At 38.5% G+C, this 21,434-nt stretch overlaps 1 protein-coding gene across 8 annotated transcripts in view; it reads left to right on the forward strand.

The window, feature by feature from the left end:
- The window catches only part of ATP8A2 (ATPase phospholipid transporting 8A2), a 320,016-nt gene that overhangs the window by 39,050 nt on the left and 259,532 nt on the right, over nt 1-21,434 (forward strand). For 7 of the 8 annotated variants that reach the window (XM_069013203.1, XM_069013240.1, XM_069013228.1 and 4 more), the window contains exons 3-8: nt 9,887-9,986; nt 10,579-10,677; nt 11,497-11,542; nt 15,719-15,759; nt 17,601-17,674; nt 20,787-20,856. In XM_069013203.1, coding sequence (XP_068869304.1) covers nt 9,887-9,986; nt 10,579-10,677; nt 11,497-11,542; nt 15,719-15,759; nt 17,601-17,674; nt 20,787-20,856 — 430 coding nt within the window. Of the gene's footprint in view, nt 1-9,886; nt 9,987-10,578; nt 10,678-11,496; nt 11,543-15,718; nt 15,760-17,600; nt 17,675-20,786; nt 20,857-21,434 lie in introns of those variants that run through there. The other variant, XM_069013255.1, reaches the window with a different exon arrangement.

A 21,434-nucleotide genomic window follows, 5' to 3' on the forward strand; every position in this document is an offset into this window, starting at 1 on the left:
TATGAGGAGGTGCAGAGAAATGGCCAACTTCTTTTGTGTTCTTGGAACTTTGTAACAAACTATTTCAAAACGTAGTGCTGTGTGTTACAGGCTGGATTTAGCTTGGCCCTTGACACGTGCATATATATGGCTGTCACTGTTGTTTATTATCCTGTAGCAGCAGTGATTACATCTGTAGAAACACCTCTTCTACCTGCATCAGAAGTTGTTTTCAGTCCTGCTCTGTTCATTTTGAAAAACTTGGTATGTGTTACTTTTTGGACGTTTTATTAAAAGGTAAGTTATGTTCTATTTTCAGCTGAAGCATTTTAGAAGCTTTGACATATGTAAAAAATGAACAAATGTTATTACTTTGTGCAACATAGCTGTACTGCGGTATTAAATGTTTGTTTTTACGAAAGCTAACTAGCACCTGTTTTGATATATTCAGCATACGTAATTTAAACACTTGTCAGTTTAACCAGAGCCTTTCTGTACGTTTAAGTCCAGTAAGAAATGAAACATTTATGTTGAGGAAATTCCAGTTGCTCTACACAGCTTTGTGCCACTTACTGTGACATTTGTGCTCTGGAGCAACCGCTCTGCATACTGAAGCCCTGCTTCCTGTCAAGTGGCTGGACATGCCTGCCAGTGGGAAGTAGGGAGTAAGTTTTTTATGGTCCTTTGCTTCTCTATGTGACCTTTGCTTTATTAAAGTGCTTTTATCTTGACCCATGAGGTCTTTTCCATGATATTTTCTGTCTTTTGTCCTGCTGAGAAGATGAATGATAGAGCAGATAGGGAGTACCGAGTGTCCAGCCAAGGTCAATCCACAACAAGATGGGAAACAAGCTTCCTTATTGCCTTGTAAGACCAAAGGAATACAGGTGGAGTGTGGTGGTAGGGGCTTGAATGCTGTGTTAATACTTCTGAGATGACCAAAGTAATGCCATGAACACATTTCCAAATGTATCCTCAGTGAAGACTGGACATTTTTCTTGAAGTGAGAATGTTCTATAAATTTGTTTTCATGTAAATTCAGTTTCTTGATGTTTAAAGAATCTATTCTGACACCAGTGGCTTGTTTTGAATGTATAATAGTACTGTAATAGGAATTTCTTCAGTGCACACAGTAAAAATCACCAGTTAAGTGATTTGAGCCCCTCGCTTGTTGCGTGTATTAATGTTGATGCAAAAGAACTTGGACTTCTGGTTTATTCATCCAAGAAGAACAAGTATGCTGAGATAACTTTAAGGACATTAGAAATTGTCTCCAAATTTTCAAAGCTCATTGGAGCTGCTCTTGTAAATGTTGCTTTAGGTAATATTCTTCTGTTCCAGGCCTGGCAATGTGTCCTGGTGCAAATCTGACTTGCATCTGAATCAGGACCCCAAGTTCAGTCTCAGTTTGTGGCTTGAGTGGAAGGTCAGGCATAGCAGCACTCAGGAAGGGCAAAATTCAGCTTGTTTGTTTTTAATGGCTCTTGAATCCAAAAGCCTTGCTTGAAAGCTTCTTATCAAAACAGACTTTGGTGGCTTGACCTGTTGGGGAAGTCCTAAAAGTTGCATTCTGATATCCAGAAAATCCTCAGTTTGGAAACTTGTCTTCCATACAGGCCAAAGTTAAATTCTGTTAGAAAATGTAATGAGCAAAAAGTCTTGAGTATTCACTTTTAAACTGTACAGGGTCTTAAAACCCAATTAAACATGTGAGAATCAATTTCTTGTCTCATAAGGCAGAAGCACTTCCACTGGGGAATTTAGCCCTGAAGACTGTAGCAAGGCTTCTAGTATAATCATAAGTCCCATACTAAACAGACTCCTGTTTATCTGTAGTCCCAGACTGTCCCATCAGTGTTTGTGTGATGCTTGCTGGTGACACAATCTTTATTCTTCCTTTAATTTCATGTGTGTTGTATTAAATGAAGCCAAGTGCATTGCTTTATTGGCTTGTGTGTAGGTACTGTAGAAGTCAGTTGTGATTTAGAGGTGTTCATGCTTTTTGATGGTGTGGGGAGGTTCTCACTGGTGAAACAGGAGTTGCTGGTATCACTGACTGATTAGTACTGACCCTTGTAACCCGAGTTGTGTTTGCTATGACCTGGGGTTGAAAGCGTGGACTGTAGTCTGCTACGTGCAGGTGAATTTCTCTGCACAAAGTGGTGTAGCCCAGCATTCATCTTGCACCAAAATGTACCCATGTTCTTCAGGTAAAAATGCCTCTATTTATGTTCAGTTTATTCTCAGTAGAGTTCAGGCACTGGCCATTTGTTTTATTGTGTTAGTATTACATTTCAAATACTCTTCTGTTGTCATGTGAACAGATTGCTTGCCTGACTGCAGAACAGCATTTTGAAATTTTTCGAAGAAGGGATGTATTATTATAATCTGAATGCTACAAGTCTAATCATGTGTTAAACTAATCCTTTAACAGTTTTTAGTTTTAGGTAGATACTGTTTTTAAGTGAAGAAAAGTATTTAGTGTAACATATTTTTTTAAATAAGCAAAGATGTGTTTCCTGCAGTGCAGCTGTTGCTGATACTGGAATCTATCACAATGAAGATACTGGAATCTATCACAATGAAAAAGGCTTAGGTACAGCTACAGAATGATTATTTTAGCCATTAAAATTCACTAAAAGTACCTGTTACTGTATGCTTGTGTTGTGTATAGAGATTGTACCAGTGTATTTGAAGCTGCTGCATCTTTAGTCTTGGGCTATTCCTAGGGCCAAGAACCCCTGGACAGTTTAATTGTTGAATTTTGCCTAGATGAAATGTCTGGATGAAAAACAACCACAGATATGGGAGTTCTAGTGCCCTTTCACCTGCTGTGTGCTGAGCTCTCTGGTATCCTGAAATTGTTCTGGTGGCTTTTGGCGTGATAAATTTCATAAATCAGCAGTAGCAACACAGCAGGTGAATTAAACGGGGTCCCTTTTTTCTCTTTTTAGGTCTCCCTGGCTGCTAGTGGTCTGTAGAAAAAGGTAGAAGAGCAAGAGATTATCTCAAGTGGACCTAAGCAGAGTTTAAGAAATGTAATAACTGCATTCCACATAGTTTCTGTGGGTTGTGAAGATAATTACATTTCTCCCAAGACAGACTAAATATTAATTTCTTCTACCAGCCCCCTGCTTGTCACTAAAATAAACACTGCTTAAGTTGTGGTGACATTTAGAGTTTAAAACCTGCTTTAAAACTGAAGCTAGCACTCTGGCTTTTAGACAGCTAGCTAGCTTGTGTGACTTGTTTGGTATTTTTTTTAGCCATCTTCATATCAGTGCTCTGTGTTTATGTGAAGGCTATTTTGTGTTTGCACAGCGACTAAATGTGGTACTAAACTTACTTTACTAGACAGTAGAATTTTGAGGTTAACTGTGCTGGTCAGCTCTGTTTTTATTGAGTTGTGCTTGCCAGCAGGGCTACTGCAAAGCAAGGATGTATTACTGTAGTGATGAGCTCACACGCATGCTGAAACAATATCATGCCTTCAGAGCTTTTAGTACTGTTTCTAAACAGTCTTTGTTTAATGTATTTGTTACTGAAAACCAGTCAGGAATCTGTTCCCCTTTTTGTAGGGATTTAATGAATAGGGAACTCATGGAAAGGCCTTTTCTGTTTGCATGCTTTAGGAAAAGCCTCCAGGGTACTGGATTTTGAAGCAAAAGTGCTCTTGCTTCTATTAAATGTGACACGTGGTCTGGTTTTCACGCTAAACTGAGCATAAGCAGTTGTGGCAGTGCCTACTCTGTATTAAGACTGCACTACTGTAGGAGACTTTCCTAGTGGAAGTAGTATTTGCTTTTGTGATTAACATCAATTACATTATTTGTTGCAGTCTTTTACTACCTGTGTATGGCAGGAGGGCTGCTGATACTGGGGCAGTTTGGAATAAGGTACTCCAGGTCAGAAATTCTAAAAAATTCTTGCATGGTTAGGAGGTGATCCTAATGAACTAGAAAGTAATGGGATTGTTGTGCTTCAGTGGACAAGAGTTCATAGTGCATTTTCAGGTACTTCTGTCTTAACAGTGGTCTGTGTAAGGAGAGCAGCTGAATTGAAGCACTTGAAGATAAGCTTGTTGCTGATGCAGCTTGGGAGGAAGTACAGGTAGTTCAGCCAGGCTGGGTTTGTCAGCCTGACCATCTTGCTCCTGAAATGGAGCTTGTGCATGAGGGTAGATAGCACTACTTGCCTGCTCAAGCAATGGTAACCATTGAGTATTGCCCTTAACACCCTACCATTTTACTAGGTGTTGATGTAGGATGCAACACTCAGATGTGCATGACTAGAAAATAATGATGTGAGAATGATCTGCAATGTCTGTGCTAATTTAGTTTTTCCCTTGTCTAAAACACTCCTCAGCCTTAGTGGCTGGTTGTCTAGCTGACAGCTGTCTGCTTTTTTTTTCCTCTGTAATTTGTGTATGAAACCTTGAATTTAACTTGAATAAACTTCTGAAAAGTTTTGTTGTCAAATTGCAGCAGACCCAAACCATTGTGGCCCCTATAAAACAAGTTCTAATGGAACTTGACCTGCAGGGAAAATAGTGGGCTGGGTTGATATGTCCTGACTCTTTTAAACTTGTATGAAACAATAATTTTCCCCTAAATCATATGATTTGAGAAAAGAGGGCTCAGGGATTCTAAGATGTGATCAGTTCCACCTGTAACAAACGAGGAGAAGGAGTTTTCCAAAGAGTGGTGCCTTTAGTTGCTTCTGGTGGAAGCCCATACTATAAATGAAGAAATAAGGAATGTGGGGAAGTGGTGAGGTGCTTGAGATGAAAACTATCCCACTGATAAGTTTTCTTCAGCTGGAAGCTGCTATAATTGTTCTCAGTCAAAGTTAAAATTGATTCATTCTAATGCATTTGAATACTCTCAATCAGTTTCATTGTCTGTGTGGATAATTTCAGACAACAGATTCATCTTCTACAGTTTTGCTGCAGTTTTGTTGGGAAATCTTTCAGGATTTGATGTTTCAGTAGCTAAGCAGAAAAATGTCCCTTAAACCCATTTCTTCTTTTGACAATATATGGACTTGTATGTATAAAATGTCTTTGCTATTATGGAGAAACTCTAGCAGAGTGCAGGGAAAGATGGAAACAAAATATGTGCTTGGACCATGGACAGTGGTTGTTCCAGAGCTGGGTGACAGATGTAATGTGATCACTCCGGGATTTTTTGTCTTGCTTTGGCGAGCTTCAAGCAATGATGTCTTGCAGTATTCAAGTTGTTGCACTTTTTACTCTGCAAGAGCAAGTCCTGCTCCTTTCACACTCCTCTGCTCTGCCCCGAGCTCAGGGACTGTCTCAAACTGTCTGGAGTGTTTAAGCACCACATACCCTTTTCTTGGCTGACAGAAGCGTACAGCCATGAACAGAGCAGTGAAAGCCTTGCTGGCTGGAGTCTTCCTCTGTAAGAACCACAGTCCTGAGGACTCATCTGACAGAGCAAGGCCCTTTGATTGAATTGAGGACTGCATAGGTTCAGGCAGAAATTGCTTCCTGTTATAAAAACCAACAATGGGTATTTAGGACCTAATTTTCAGTCAACCAATAATCATTTCATAAGCATATAAGTAATTGATTCTAATAAGCCCTCATGATGTATTTTTTGGGGAATTTGTAAACAAGTTGATTTTTGTCTCTTTAGCAAGTTTCAAGAAAGTACACCATCTTCCCTATGTGCAAGGAGGTAGATGACCTTTCACTGTCATACTCATGCAACTGCTAAGAACCTTGTTTGTGACACTTGGCTTTATAACCACCTCCTCAGTATTCTACATGGGAGCAGCTTGTTGGTGAGATGTTCCTATAAATGGGCTTTCTCTGTACTCAGTGTAATAACTGAATGTTGTTTTTTCTGTTAATATCTCTTGAAATATGTAAAGCTTGCTGCTGTGCCTCCTGCTGCAATGGTGACTGCCTGGAGGTAGCTTGTCATACTACTCCTGTACTTGAAAGCTTTAGCAGAGCCTCACATGCTGATGTCAGTCTTGCTATTAAGTGTTGTGTGCCTGGCAGGACTTTAGCATGCAAACACCACTCTGCTAAAGACAGTATTTGAGCTCTTAAGTCAAGCAGATCATCTTGGGTTTTCTGGGGTTTTTCTCTTCCTTCTCTGTTACTGGGCATCTGACCTTTTGTACATGTTAATGAAAACAAAGCCTGTTTGCTCTAAGAGTTCAAGTCTGTAACATTCACTTTAATTACACAGCCACTTTGATGTGGTTCAGGTGTCTGTGCCTGGCTTTCTTAGAATTGTTCCTGCAAATTGATGTGCGTTAACAGCACCAACATGAGGTGATACTCATTCTTCAGCTCTTGGAGAGTATTTCAAGTATGTGAACTGTGGCATGAGTAGGTTTGTGTGAATGCTGTCTAGGAAAAGGCAGTTTGTTGTTCTTTTGACTGCTGGAAATGGGACTCCATGTATCTCAAGGAGGTCCCATTTTCTTAATCATGATTATCCTGAAGGTGAAGTTTATCTCGGAGTTGCCGTCTGAAGGAAGGGGTGGAAGTGCATTAGATGGCTGACTGGAAAAGTGCAGAGCTGTGTTCAGCTTCATGTCGCCAGCACACATACATGTCTCAAGGAAGTAACTGTTCTGCCTCTCTTACTGACAGCCTTTGCCTCTTCAAGGATTAGTCAGTAAAATAAAACTTGACTATAAAATAATTTTGGGAAACGGGAAAAGGCAATAACGGAAGTGGTTGTGCAAGAATTACGTATGAATAGCTAAAGGGACTATACTGGAAAGCTACTACTGAGTTTCTCAGTGCACTGTTTGCTACTTTTCATTTGAGTGCTACTAAAATAGGTAACACTTGTAGTAATATGGTAATGAGTTAAAGTATGTGAATGACAGTAATTTTTTCCAAATTATACAGTGATTCCTTTCAGGAAAACCTCTGCATTGCCATAGAAACAGTGGGGCCAGACTCAGCTGTAGTCAGGTGTATCCAAATTCATTTGTTTAGCAGGGTTTGGTACTGTTCCTCCTGACTTGCACAGTGGTGTAACTTGAAACATGACTTATGTGAATTAACTTGCAGGTGTTCTTATGTGAATTAACTTGCAGGAGACACCACTTTCAGTGTTTGCACACCTGTTCAACGTTTAAACTTGTGTAGTTAAGCAAGATTTGCATAGTTAACAGCTGTCGCTTTAGGAGAAACCAGTTTGTTGTTTGTTTTCCCCCTCGTGGTTCCTTCCTCTACCTGCCTCAACCCGTTCTGTGAGCTGCAAACTTTGTATTCTTGGAGTTAAGATGGCTCTGATTGGGGCTGGTCAGAGAGCTAACCTGCCTGTTATTTTTTTTTAGTGACCAGAACTGTGCTATGAGTGAGCTGACTGAAGTTTCTACCTGTTCATCTGTAGATTTTTAATTTTCCTGAGCTTTGATTATCCTGAAGTTTTAACACATCTATCTCTTGGGAGGGAGCACAAGGCTTTTTTAGTATTATTTAAAAATAAAAACTGTATTTATTATTTAAAGAACTGTTATTTGGAGCCAAATCAATTGAATGCTCCTGCCCAGCTTAGACTACTAGTTAGGTTTTTGTAAGAAGTTTTCTTTTTGAATAATGACATGTATCTGCTTTTTATGCATACTTGTGGTTGCTGTTTCTGGTCTGTATGGTAACAGCTGACTGTGCCTGCCTCTAATTAGAACTGTACCCATTTTCTGTAGACATCTGTCAAGTTACTTAAGCAACAGAATACATGCAGTGACTTAGTATGTACAAACCTCTTTCAAAAGAGCCTTACTGTGTTGGCATTAACATAATTGTTAGAGTTAAGAATCATGTTTGAGCCAGCTAGCTGTAAAGTTGGTATGTGGTAGAATGGTGTTAATAAATGTTTCAGCTTGGTTGCAGTCAAATTCTTGTGTTAGTATAATCATAGCAATGTGATACCTAGAGGAATACTATTCTGATATAAAATCTGTAGTTGCTTGATGTCTAATTAGTACTTCTTGGAGAGTTCACTTCTAGGTCTAAACCGTGAACTTGCTTAACCCATGTTTTTAAGTCACAAGGTAATTCTGAGACGTGTGTTTAATTAAGTTCGTGCTAAAGGAAGATTATTACACATGAGACCAAGCAAATGTTGCTTAAAACAAAAAATACTTAGAGTTGGAAGGAATTAACAGCACTTGAAGGAAGTAACTTCATTTATATAATAACTGGACTATGTTACATGCTGTAAACTTGGATGTATGATTTCACTCAGTTGGCTTAGTAGATGTGAGCCAGGATAAAGTCCAAACGCCTGAAATTTCTGTACAATATTGAGTATTTAAATACTCGATTCTGGTGAGCAGTAGTAGCAATAGAAAGAGATTTGCAGTTGGTTGAAGAGGAAATGAGGCAAGTTCCCAAGATAAGATGCATCTTAATTGTTTTTTAATTGGTCTTGTTTTTTTTAACTTGCCACGCTAATTCTTCTCTAGTGTTCAAAATAGAGCTTTTTATAACAAACTGAGCCATGTTACATCTTGTTACTGTTTGATTTTGAAAGATGCAGCAGTGTCTGGTTAGATGGCTTGGAGGTGGGGATGAAGCAGATAAGGGAAAGAAGGGAAGAAGGCTAAAGCAAATAAGCTGGAGAATGTAGTTCTCTAACCTGGTCCATGCAGAGGCAGGAGAACCCCACTGAACTCAGCTGCTTGTGGATCAAGGTAGTAAGAGTTTCATGCATAGCAGCAGCCTGTTGTGAAAGGCAGATCATGTGGCTAAAGCATTTGGTTATCGTAGCTTTATGATTTCTGAACAGTAATGCTGTACATTTCAGTTGATCTGGAAGGCTTATTGGTGGGAAAGAGAGGACTAGACTTAGTGGAAAGGTAGTCTTGGCACTGCTAGGAAACTTCAGTAAAACAGGAATTGGGAAACAATTTTTCTTTTTTTCTTGAAAGAAGTATCCTGGTGTTCTCAGTTCCTTGGAAATACAAAACTTCGTTAAAAAAAACCAACCCAAACCTGAAAAAAGCAAAAACAAAAAACCCCAAAATGAAACCAAAACCAAAGCAACCAAACAAAATGATCCATCAAAATTCCTGTCATAGCTTGTTGGGCCTTTGCAAGGCATACTGAGCTGCAAGTGCTCAGTTGTTAAAACTCCAGCTCATGCTGATGGTCAGTAGTTTAGTAGGTGAAGGTTTTATGCTGACAGTTAAATTATCATGTCAACTTGGACACTTTTTTCCTGAAGTTGTACTTATGCCCATTATGGATTTGATGTGAAGATAGGTGATTAAGGGTAGTTAGTGCAATATGTTTTTGTTTTAAGGCAGGAGAAATAGTAGTTACAATTCAGTTATATGTATGTTAGTTACAATATTTATATATATATATGTGTGTGTGTGTGTGTGTGTATATAAATAGGAAAAAAGCCAGAAAACATTAATCTGAAAAAGTGTGTATTGTTCTGGAGGATTATTCATAGCTGAGCGTAAGTTGTTCTGAAATGGGAAATGAGGCATTTTAAAAATGCAGTGCAGAATTTCTAATTTCTCTCATTCAACCCTGCCTCCTCCAACATTTAAATTCCATGTTTTGATGAGGGGTAAGCCCCTCATCAAGTGCTTGGAACTGAAATGAAAGCTTGCCTGTTCGTGGTGCTGAAGTTTGGGTGGATGGTAAATTCTCTGATAGTTCATCCAATAACAGAGGTACCAGTGATAAAAGTGTGCCCAAGGGCCTTCTGGGTCTGTGATACCTCTTTCATTTGGTACAGCTCCTTATCATAACCGAAGCAGCTACTTCCTCCATATTCTAAATCTATCTTTACTTTGTTATCTTTGAACCGCTTTCTAACACTGGCTTTTAGACTTTTTGGTCATGATCCCTGCCTGATATTCTGATGAAGTACTAAGATAAAAATCTTCTACCCTGTAGCACAGCCAAGTACAGCGTGGTGACATTTCTACCTCGATTCCTGTATGAGCAGATAAGAAAAGCTGCAAATGCATTCTTCCTCTTCATTGCCTTACTGCAGGTATTGTTTTATTGCTTTGCCTTGTTTATAAAATGAAATGATAATGCGGTTAAAGTTATTTCTGTTGTTATGCTTAACTCCAAAGAAATTATTAAACTTACTTTAACAGTAAGATTAATGGGGTATGTAGTTGTTAATTGAAATTGGAAGACAACTTAGAGACTTCTTTCAATGTAGTTTGTAAAGTCAAGGCTCTTTTATTCTTAATAAATTAAAATAAGTGGTGTCATAAAACATGGAGCTATTGACCATAGTTAGAAAAGAATGTGTGAATTCTTGTGAAACTGCTATCTGTTTATGTAGTCCAGGTTATCACTGCTTCCATGTGAATTATATAATTTACATAATTTTCTTGTAAAGAGAGGAGAATTAGAATAAAAGGCATGTACAACAACAGTATCTTTTAACTTTATGGCATAGTTTCTTCAAACCTACCTAGACTGTAGGTTGGATATCTGTCAGGCACAAATCAGACAGCAAGTCAGAGAACCTTGTGTTCTCTCTTCTGAGAGCTTTGCATAAAATTCTAAATGTAGAGGAAATTAATTTTAAATACAAATAGAAAATGGGTCTCTTTTCCCTCTGTTCACAGCAAATTCCAGATGTCTCTCCAACAGGAAGATATACCACCTTGGTGCCATTGCTATTTATTTTGACAGTTGCTGGCATCAAAGAAATCATAGAAGACTATGTGAGTATGATTATGGGGAAGGTTGTGCTAAAGACCAAATGTTTCAACAAAAGCTATAAAATGCCATAAAGCCGTGCATCTCTGAAGTCTATTGAGTCATTGCTCAACAGCAGCAAAATATCCTTTTGACTTTCAAAGCTGTTAACTTGACTAGAATTTCTGTAACACACTGAGATAAATAAGTATTTTCATTATAGGTGGTGTGCAAGAAAACAGTAGAAATCAGGACATTTGTTTCTCCCTCTTCAAACTTAATGCTTTTACTGGAAAGACATTGTAGAGTCCTGACAAATACGTGGCCCTTTAAGATGGTCTTGAAAATGGGGGTTGGGGGAATGCAAGCAACTTGAGGACAGAGCAGAATGTTTTGGGGAAAACCTGCACTAACTTGCTTGTGTACTTTATGTCAGAATAAGGTCTTTCTGCTTTGCAAAGTACTGGTGAATAAAATCATTTGGATATCAGTCTAAACAACAGCACGTGGAATTTATAGTATGTCTACCATCTAAATGGTCCTTATTGTTCATTTTGTTTTTCTTCAAAAAAACCTAGCTTTGGAGGCATTTTTTTTTGCCATTGGTACAGGTTTGAGCCTGACTTCCAGCATGGGGACTCTTACTTTGAAGTTTATAATTATACTCTTTTGCAAACCATTTGGATTTAGATGATCTGTATCTTTATGGGGTTTTTTTGTTTGTTTTAAAGACAAAAAAGGACCCAATGTATCATCTTGCAATTTGTCGTATTTTTAGCTCTAATGGTTTTGGAATTTGTGATGAAGTGTAATGAGGTGTAATGAAATGTTTTGTTTCCTTACAGAAAAGGCATAAGGCAGATAGTGCAGTGAATAAAAAGAAAACAGTAGGTAAGACTGAACAGTCTGTAAGTATTTAAAATGCAAATAGTGAATGCTTACTTTTGAACAATTCTATTGCTTTAACTGTCATGATGATGAGGCATATCTTGTGTACTAGGTACTTACCAGTAATTTAGGATTTTACTTTGCCAGATGTTTCAGACTGATGATTGATGGTCTGACACTTAAGAGTGAGGCATTGGGAGGATTATTAGAATTTATAAGTTCATGTAATTTCAAGGTTGTCCAAAGTCACATAGTTCTCAGCTCCTCCAAGAAAACCAAGCAATTTTTTCCCTACCAACCTGATTATTCTAACACCAAAACCAAAACATCCAAAACTAAAAAAACCAACAACCCCCTGAAACATTAAAAGCTGCTGTCAGAAGAATTTTAAGTCATTTTTGTAAATGCTGCTGCCCTGTAAATATAGGAAATCTGGAGATTTAGTAGCTTTGCTTTCCAGAAGTGTCACTGAAAGAGAATATAATGCTGATATCCACTGAATGCCTACATGTATCCCTAATGTATGGACAGTACTTGGCACTGTATATCTGAAGACATCAGTCATTTTCTTCACCTTCCTTAACTGAAAACCTATGCAGAAAATAGGAAGAGCTTGTCAGTGGTCGTCCTGTGCTTGTCCTGTGCCATGGTCAAGGCAGCTCCATGTTCCTGTGTTGGACTGCTTCACTTCTGCTCCTCTGTGCAAATGTGCAGGTGAAATGGGAATACAGGGACTTGAGCTCTGAGTAGAGCCCTTCCCTCCCAAGCACAAACACTTGAGGTGTCAAAAGCTAGAGGAACACTTAAAGGAACATGGGGAAGTGAGCAATCTGCTAGCTCCATGCTTCAGGTAGTCCTGCAAACATTATGCCTGTTATTTTTACCGAGTTTGGTGCTTGAAAATTGGGGTTGATCATTAAGATTGTATATTAATACACATCAAAAAGCTTTGCTTTATCAGTTCTCCTAGGTGATGTCTCTACAAGAGTCTGGGAAGATGTTTCAAGTGCAAGAACACTATTAGTCATAAGCAGTTGGCAATTAAGTGCCTGTAGCACAACAGGCCTTGTTATAGGTAATATGAAAGATGGCCCTTTCAGAGGTTGCAGAAGCAGTTATAATTCATTTGTAGGTAGAGAATGTGTGCCAACAAACACTTCAAGTGAAGTTTGTCACAGTAACTGTGGAGAGACAACCTTAAAGAACACAAGCTGTTCTAATGGAGCTAAGTGGAACTTAGCACTTGAAAAATTATTTGAGTTCAGATTTTATTTTTTTACCTTTGAATGCTCTAAATAATTTTTCAATCTGATACTTAGAACTTTATCCTCCTACTTCTTAAGAGGAAGGCTAAAGAGGCTTATTCTTGAGACATATATTGCCAGAATGAAAAGATAACTCAGGTTCAGAGTGGAATTAAGATGACTTAAATTTAGATTCTCTGTGTGCCTTTAGGTTCCTCTTATAGCTGAGTGGTGTCTAATCAATGCATTCAGTGTGGAGAGCATTTGAACTCACTGAGAAGCAGATACCTGCTGTCTGCTTGCCTGTGTCCTGACCTCCACCGCCTGCAATGGCCAGTTGCTTACTGCAGCAGCAGTCATGTAGGCTTTGCATTTATCTTGTTTAGTTTTTTAGAGCAGTAGTGTATCTTCAAACTGCCTTTCCTGTATTAAATTTACCATTAAAAACATCAGTTTGCTTTGCAGAGTGGCTTTGGAATGTAGGAATTAAATTCCCTTTAAAAAAAGAATTTTTAAAGTTCTGCCCCAGGTGAGCACTGTACATTTGCATTAGGAGCTGGAGTGTGTTTAGGCTCTGAGCCAGTGTTTTATGTCTTGGATGGCTTCATGTGAGGACATTGAATGTAGGAACCAGACTCCATATAATTCAAAGTGAAGCCCCTGAGCAGCATATTGCATAGATATAGAGAGCTCAGTAGTAACTGTTCTGATGTATTGATCCTCCCATTATCAAATAACAGAATAAGTAATGAGCATTTAATATTGTATGGGATGAGCTCAAATAGTAGACAAGCACAGGGCTAGCAAACTCTGGAACAAGACTGATGGGAGATGCTTATCCTTCAGGAGCCTCACTTCAAAGGGCCCTACATACCTGGATGTGAATGACAGCATTAATTCCTAGATCTAGAACTGAGTTTTGGTGTTGGAAAGCCCTAGATAGGAGGTTTAAATTGAAATTCTCTTTTTGAGTTAGAGCAGTCTTTTTAGGTACTTGTCCTTTGTTACTTTAACCAAATACCTTTTGACAATGAATAATTCATCCATTTTACCCTCCTGTAAATATTCTAGAGAAGACCTGTCCTTTTCTGTCCTTTTGAGTACTCGTACAAAACTGGGTTAAGCAGAGTAGGAGGTGTAAAATCACAACCCCAAAATTTCTGAACTGTTTTATGTCTAATGGAAGCTTTCTCTTTAGACTGTGGGATTATGAATTTAAAAGAAAATAATTCAGTAATAGAACAGTAAGAAAATAGCTTCAGTAATTTGCTTGGCTATTTAATTTTAATTGCTAAATTGATTTCAGTAAGCATTGAGAGTGAAATTGTTTTCTAGAGTAAATTGCTTACTAGACCAAGTCCAAAGCACTTGAAGCTGCAAAATACCTTTGTGTGCGAACATAAAATGATGTCAAATGAATGTTTACTGAAATGTGTCCAAAATTTTCTGGTGGAATAGGGAGCTGTCTAAACCACGGCACAGGAGAATGCTGACTGTTGCAGCTCCTCTCTGAGGGTTTGAGTTTTGAGTTAAGGCCACAGGTATTTTCGTTTTCACTTGAGATTCTGGATTCAGGCTTTCTCCTGAGCTCTGAACTAAGCAGAGCTCAATTCAAGAACAGTGTATGTGAGGGAGAGAAGTGGTGCACCAAAACTGTTCTGCCCTTAAACTGCCTGTACTTGTTTGGTTGAAAGCTCAGCAGTTTTTAGACACATCACTGGCAGCACTTCTGTTGCTGCCCACCCACTTTTTGATAAATAGTTTAGTTCACTGCAATCCATTCACTATAATACTAAATATCAGGATTCAGTGCTTCCATGTGTGGCCTGAGGACAGGAGTCGAGAAATGGGTTTCTTCTGCTTGATCTGTTCTGACAAGTCTTGTGTTCTTGTTTGTGGAGTGGCCTATCCTGGGTAGGATGGTCAAGGCTGTATTCAGCAGAATTTTATTCTGAGAGTGTGGTATTTTCAAATGAGCCACATGTACGAATTGCATAGAGCTGAGGAGAAGATTGTTCGTCTTCAAAGTAGGGAACTGACCTCTTCAACTTTGATCTGTTGCACGCTGCACTTTTTGAACACCTTTGAAGACTGCCTGCAGCTGCTTTCAGTGAAGCTGTGTTCTGACCTGGACTGGACTGGGTTACTCATCAATAATTGGGCATATTTGACCTTACTGTTTTGGCAGAGTAGTATTAAGTATGTGTAGAATCACCTAGAGGAGGTGCTTGGGTGGAAAGGCATGGTGCAGGGTAAATGACTAATGAGTGTGTTAAGACAGCAGTGTAGAACTGGAGCACTACAGAAACCAAGGTCTTTTTAGCACCTTGTTTTCTTTTTCTTGTTTCAATGTGAACTTCATCAGTTAGGATCCTCCTTCTGCAAAAGCTAATCGTTGCTTTTCAGTCGGGCTTTGAGCCTGCTTGGCAGTTAAGCCTCAGATTTACATGGGCTGTTGGTAATGGTAGTGACGTTGGATGTGCCAGAGTCAAAATATTATGAATAAAATGCAAGGAAAAAGATGAGAATTGAACATTCTGTGGTAAATCGTACACAAAGTAAAGGTGCTTCCTGATACTGATTGACAGTGGGCAGTAATGCCCTTTGTTTAAGGAAGGTCATTTCCAAAACAAGCAACAATGCTGCCCATCTGCATGTTAGTATGAAACAACGCCATGAAGAAATCAGGCCACCAGCTGTTGTCTGGCAGGTGATAAAAATTATATAAATATGAAGGGCAGATTCTTCCTCATTCTTGTATTCACATGCCTACGGCTGTGAACAAAAGAAGTTCCAGCTTCTGAAAAACACATTTCTGATTTTTGTGTTAGTTCCTATTGTGATCAGTGTTTGCTACTGCTGATACAGTTGTTTTGAAATTTGTCTGAATCAGGATTTTTTTATGGTGTAATCTAACTTTAAGCTTTCTTTCCAGTTCTAAGAAATGGGATGTGGCAGAACATTATGTGGAAAGAGGTAAATAAAACCTGAAGATGGGAGGGAGGGAGGGAAAGCAAGTGTTCAAGAATTACTCTTGCCAGAATTAATTAGGAGGCTTAGAACTAATGTATACTACTTGAGAATTCTCTGTCACTTGATGCAGGGGGGGTGGGAGGGATCCTTTCTGTTCCAGTAGTCAAAATTGCCCTGAGCAAGGCACCTGAGTACCCATTTTTTAATCCTGGTACTATGTTACAGTCAAAAGCTAATGAACTGTTGTGTTTTTGCTTGTGCAGTTAATAAGTAAACTGTAAACAGTGTTTTGTTTTTAGTCCACCTGGAAGAGTAACTTTCACTGCAATGCTGTACCTCCCCTGCAAGTCTAACAGAGACTTACTTTCCTGGCTGTGCTGAAAAGTCCCTAGGCTTTGAGACTAATTAGTAAGCTGCTTGCTCAAGTGAGAAACACAAGCTCTGCTGCTACCTGAGGCACTTGGGACCCATGTTCTGTGAAGCCCTTGGCCAGGGTCTGGTGAGCTTTATTTCTGAGACCTGGAAGTTGCTGAAATACCTTAGGATGTATCGATCTAGTAGTGGCTCTTAATGCCTTTTAAAGGATAAAATTAGCCCTCTTATCTAGTAATTGAGGAGAACGTACACCCTTTTAAAACCTCTGAGGAATGAGATCAGTCTCAAGACACCTAAAAGCAATCCTGCTGAAGTATTAGCCTACAGAAGAAACTGAAAATTGCCACGGATTCTGATGGCTAATGTTGGTTCCTGTTTATGCTGTTCCAAGTCCTATTTTTGTAGATAGGACAGTGAATTGAAAGATGAAGGTCGAGCCTGGAATCTGGTTTTTTTTTATACCCTTAGGCACTTCTTGAATTGACCTGTGTCTGTACCTGCATATTGTCCAGGCTTGCATTTATTGTTAAGGAATAACAGTTCTGTATTATCCACCTTGATCACTTTAAGGCTTCTGACCTTTTTTTTTTTTTTTTTTTTGGGTGCTGAAAGTGGTAGGGAATTTATTTTTCATGGTATCTGAGTAAAACTAATGAATCTGCTTGTTCAAACATACCATCTGTTTCCATTTTTATAAATGAATGTCTTAAAAGTATTTTAAGCCCATTTCAGACTCTGTGGTGCATTGGCATTAAGCAGCCTCATGCTTATCAGGCAAACCTGGTTTACTGTTTTGAAAGTGCTGCTTGACTCTCTTTAGAATGAAAGTCCCATGCATGTGTGACTAACTCAAGGTGCTGGAAAGTCTTAGGCCTGTGTAGGAGGAGACAAAGTATTCCAGAATTCAGAACTCTGCATCTCTTATGTAACTGTAGGTCAGGATTATATTATCGATCCATAGGGATGATACTACTTGCTAGTACAAGCAGTGCATCTAAGGAGAATTAAGGGAAAATGATAGTGATGATTTGGTATGTAAGTAATACAGATAAGGAATAGAAGAAAACCTTGATACTTAAGGAAGGTAAAGTTTAAAGATAACTTTTTTACTAGGGAAGGAAAGAAAATTAAGTAAGACTAAAGAAAACCCCTAAATTTGGATAATGGCAGAATTATAGAAAAAAGTAATTTTTATTAAATATAAGCCACAAAAGTTCACAATTTCTAAGTGAGTATCTCTACCTTTTTTTTCTCTAGAGAATTGTTTACTTTGCATTGAGAAAAGGGAAGGCTTTGATATTTCCAAAGTTGCAGTGAAAAGTACTCTGACTTTCAGAAGCACTGTCTCTGGCTGTTCTGTGCATGATGCTGTTCTTCTGACTGGGTGAAAGAAAATAACAAACTAACATTCCAGACAAGCGAACTGTTTGTTTTTCTCTTCCATGCTACTGTACTCCTGACCACCACAGGTAGCAGTAGGCGATATTGTGAAGGTCACCAATGGGCAACATCTTCCAGCAGACATGATCATAATATCTACCAGGTATCCTGAATGGGTGTGGAAGTGATGTGTCTGATGAACTGAGGTGCAGAGGACTTGAATCTCTGTATTTGTTATTAATAAAACCAGACATCAGATAGCACTAATTCTATTCCACATCTAAAATCAAATTTCAACAATGACAAAACATGGCTTTACTAGGCATGGATTCATGTATCATTGTAGATAGGCTCTTCTAAAATGAGGCTTTTTCAAGACTTGACTTTATGATTTACAGGTACATAATACTCTGTATTGATGGGTTTGTTGGAAGACTGAAGGTTCTTAACGTGAGCTTTGTGCAGTCAGTGTTTCTATGGCCCTGTGAGAATCCCTCCACTGAATTAAGGAAGCTTAATTTTTCTTCCAATTAATTCCCCTGAGTATTCAGCATATTTTCCTGCTCCCCCCAGAAATATTTCTCTTTCAAATAGTAAATCTGAAAGGCTACCTCTGTTGGCATCAAATAACAAAATAGCTTTTAGGCTTCATTTGTTCACTGCTTCTCTGGATACAGCACATGTATGGCCCATCTCTAGCATGATAGCAACAGCACCTGCTTGGTTTAGTTTCAAATATGGGACAACTTCTCGATGGACCCCAGGACACGGCTGGCCCTCTGTACTGCCATGCACTGCTGACTCCTGTTGAACTTGCCATTGATCAAGATCTCCAGGTCCCTTTCTGTGGTAATGCTCTCCCTCATCTCATTCTCCAGTCTGCACACACATCCAGGATTGCCTCATCCCAGGTGCAAAATCCAGCACTTGCCTTTGTTAGACTTCATATGGTTGGTGGTTGCCTAGCCTTCTCATTTGTCGAGGTCTCTTAGTTCCTAAAAGCCTTTGGGTGGTACTTGACTGTTAGTCTAGAGTCTAGGTAGTGTAGAACAGCTTGAGGCCAAATCAAGACCACAGTTTGCTTAGACAGATGAGGTTTAAACAAGAGGCAACAGCCAAACTCCCATTTTTAAACGTGCTTCTAATAGCCAAACCTTACGCCACCTCCGTAATTCCCTCCTGCCTGTGTGCTTTTCAACAGTGACTGCAGATTACTCTGGTCTCTAGGTTGCAGTTCTCTTACATGATCCAACTTGGAAGGGAACTTGTTTTTCAAGCTCCTGTATTTTCTGCTCCATCCTTCTTGTCTGTGCTATTCCTGGGAGGTTTCAGTTTTTCCTAAGCTGTATGCAAAAGCTCAGTCTTTTTGAATTGCCACGTGATGAAGGATAGAGGTACCTTCATTCCATGGTATACAGTATTGTATTTTTTAAAATAAGCCCCAAACCTTAAATAAGCAGTTGTCAACTTAATATGCAGTTAGGCTGAACTTGGACATCAGTAATTTTCTGTTTCAGCATTAAAGAATATTTTGCTTAAGAACTTCTCTAATGTATTATACTAAAAACCCCTTCTGACTTATTTCTTAACTGTGTGTCCCAGCTTTTTGTTCTACGTTTTTCTACTAACCTGCTGTCATTGATAACCACATAAAAATTAGAGAATTTAACCCAAAGCATGTTGATTTGGGAGAAGCTTTGCTTGAAATAAATAGCAATTTCTATGGCAGTTCTGCTTTATAATTGGTATTATTCCCATGATTCCTTTAAATGTCAATACTAAGTGTCCTCAGTTCACCAGAAAGCTCTGCATGTTATGAAGGGGGTGGGTTCTTTGCTTGTGTATGTTGATTTTCTGTGTGTGAGCTGATTGTCGGAGGTAAAATTGACAGTTGTTTTTATCTTTACTCTCTTTTGCTGTATAGTAAAAAGGTGACATCAAATGAATTTTACATAAAGAATGAATTTACATGAAGGAAAAAATAATTCAAATACAACTTTGCATGGAAACACTTCCACATTTCTCATTTTCACAGTTCATTCAATTTCTGTGGAAATTAGAGGAATTGTATTGTGAAAGGTCTCACTCCTGAGCTAACCACTTCAGTTGTAGTAGATAAGGTGTTTGACAGAGGTAAAATTGGAATCAAGCTGGTCTCTAATCTGTGTCTTTCTTGGGTTCAGATTTAAATTGCCTGTGTAGGAGGAGACAAAGAATAGACTCAGCCTCTTTCTCTTTTTAAAGAAAAATTATTTGGAGAGAATAATCTAGCTTCTTACTGTGTTATAAACATACCTGTCCATTTCTTAATTATTGTTGTCCTAAGGAGCCTTTATTACTGAACTGTTCTGCTGATTGAGTACATTTGTTGTTAAAGCAATTGGTTACGTTAGAAAAAATCTAGCCATTTATCAAGAGTATGAGAAGTGGTATGCTGAAGAAGCACCTGCTTGAATCCAGATAGGAAACTGATAATCCTTAGCAGCCTGAGAAGAAAGTTGGCAGAAAAATAGTTTTGGTTGTAGAGAGGTTTGGCCATAGAGAGGTTTTGAATCTTGAGTGGTATGTCAGGAAAAGATCTGGTAAAAGTCCCCTTCCTTATCACAGGTGCTACCTATGCAGAGCTCCTCTGTGTTGGAGGTAGATAAAGACCTTAACTAATAGAAAATTCAGTTCTAGGAGGAAGATTTTTGTCCCCGTTGGTAAGGGCAGAAACATACCTGTAAGATGCAGGTCACAGCCCTCAATCCTAATGAACCTTTTTCTCATGCTGGAAAAAAGCCTGTTTAGCAGTGACTTTGGATGTACTTCCCACAAGCGCCTCAACTTTAAGGTGACCTTGCAGACATGATTTTGTGTGTTCAGTTCACAGACAGAATTCCATAGCAGAGAGCATTGCTGTCTTCATCCAAACATATCTCCATTTTATACTATTCAATACTTGGTATTTCATCCCTAACTCTTGCTGTCGGAAGCAATTTAATGGATTGCAATTCAAAATAATCCACTTCAGGCATCTAAGTTTATCATGACTTGTTAAATTCTTACTAATCTGATTTAGACTTGTCTTTCTCTGTAGTTTGCTGTATGACCACATCCAAAGATGTCTCTGTTAATATGTACTTTCAGCTGGCTCTTTCATGGTTGTATACCACCAGTATGGTGTTCCGTCTTCTGCAGTGCCTTGAAGAAGTCTGTTGTGGACTATATTAGTGCAAAAGTAGTGTACAAAAAAGTACTGAGTTTTAATATTGAAAATCTTACACTCCTTACAGTGAACCACAAGCCATGTGCTATATTGAAACAGCTAATCTCGATGGGGAGACGAATCTTAAAATACGACAGGTAAAACAGACTGGATTCCATCTTTTATTCTTCTTTTAGGTATTTGATATTAGCTATGAAGCACCATCTAGCTTGCATGGCAACAATACAAGTGCTTTTCTTTTGTTGTTTTTTTAAAAAGCATCTTTCTTAAAGTGGCTGTAATTTGCCTTTTCAACAGATACAAACACAAGCAGTAATGCATCATGTGCAAGTGTAAGGAACTAACCTGGAGCAAGTATTTTAAGCCCACAGAGACAAATCAAAGAGACCTTGGATGTTTTGCTGAAGGTCCAGTTAGTGGAATTTAAGTGCTGTACATAAAAAAAAAAAAAATCAGCTATGCTTGTGATGCAAATTGCAGTTTTTCATGTCACAAGTACCATTTTATGAGCATTGTGCAGAGGCAGCAGCTGAAAAGGATCTTTTATATATTTAAGTTAATTTGTTATCTCTTTCTGGTAAGTAGAAGAATTTATTTGGATCTTTCTAGTTTTGTTAAAGAAGTACTGTTGATTATAGTGTTTAGAAACAGTTAAGAATCTTCGGCTTCTTTCATTAAAAAAAGAATTTAGATTAGGATTTTGAAACACAGATAA

Source organism: Aphelocoma coerulescens, chromosome 1, assembly GCF_041296385.1.
Source record: "Aphelocoma coerulescens isolate FSJ_1873_10779 chromosome 1, UR_Acoe_1.0, whole genome shotgun sequence".
NCBI classification, from domain to species: domain Eukaryota; kingdom Metazoa; phylum Chordata; class Aves; order Passeriformes; family Corvidae; genus Aphelocoma; species Aphelocoma coerulescens.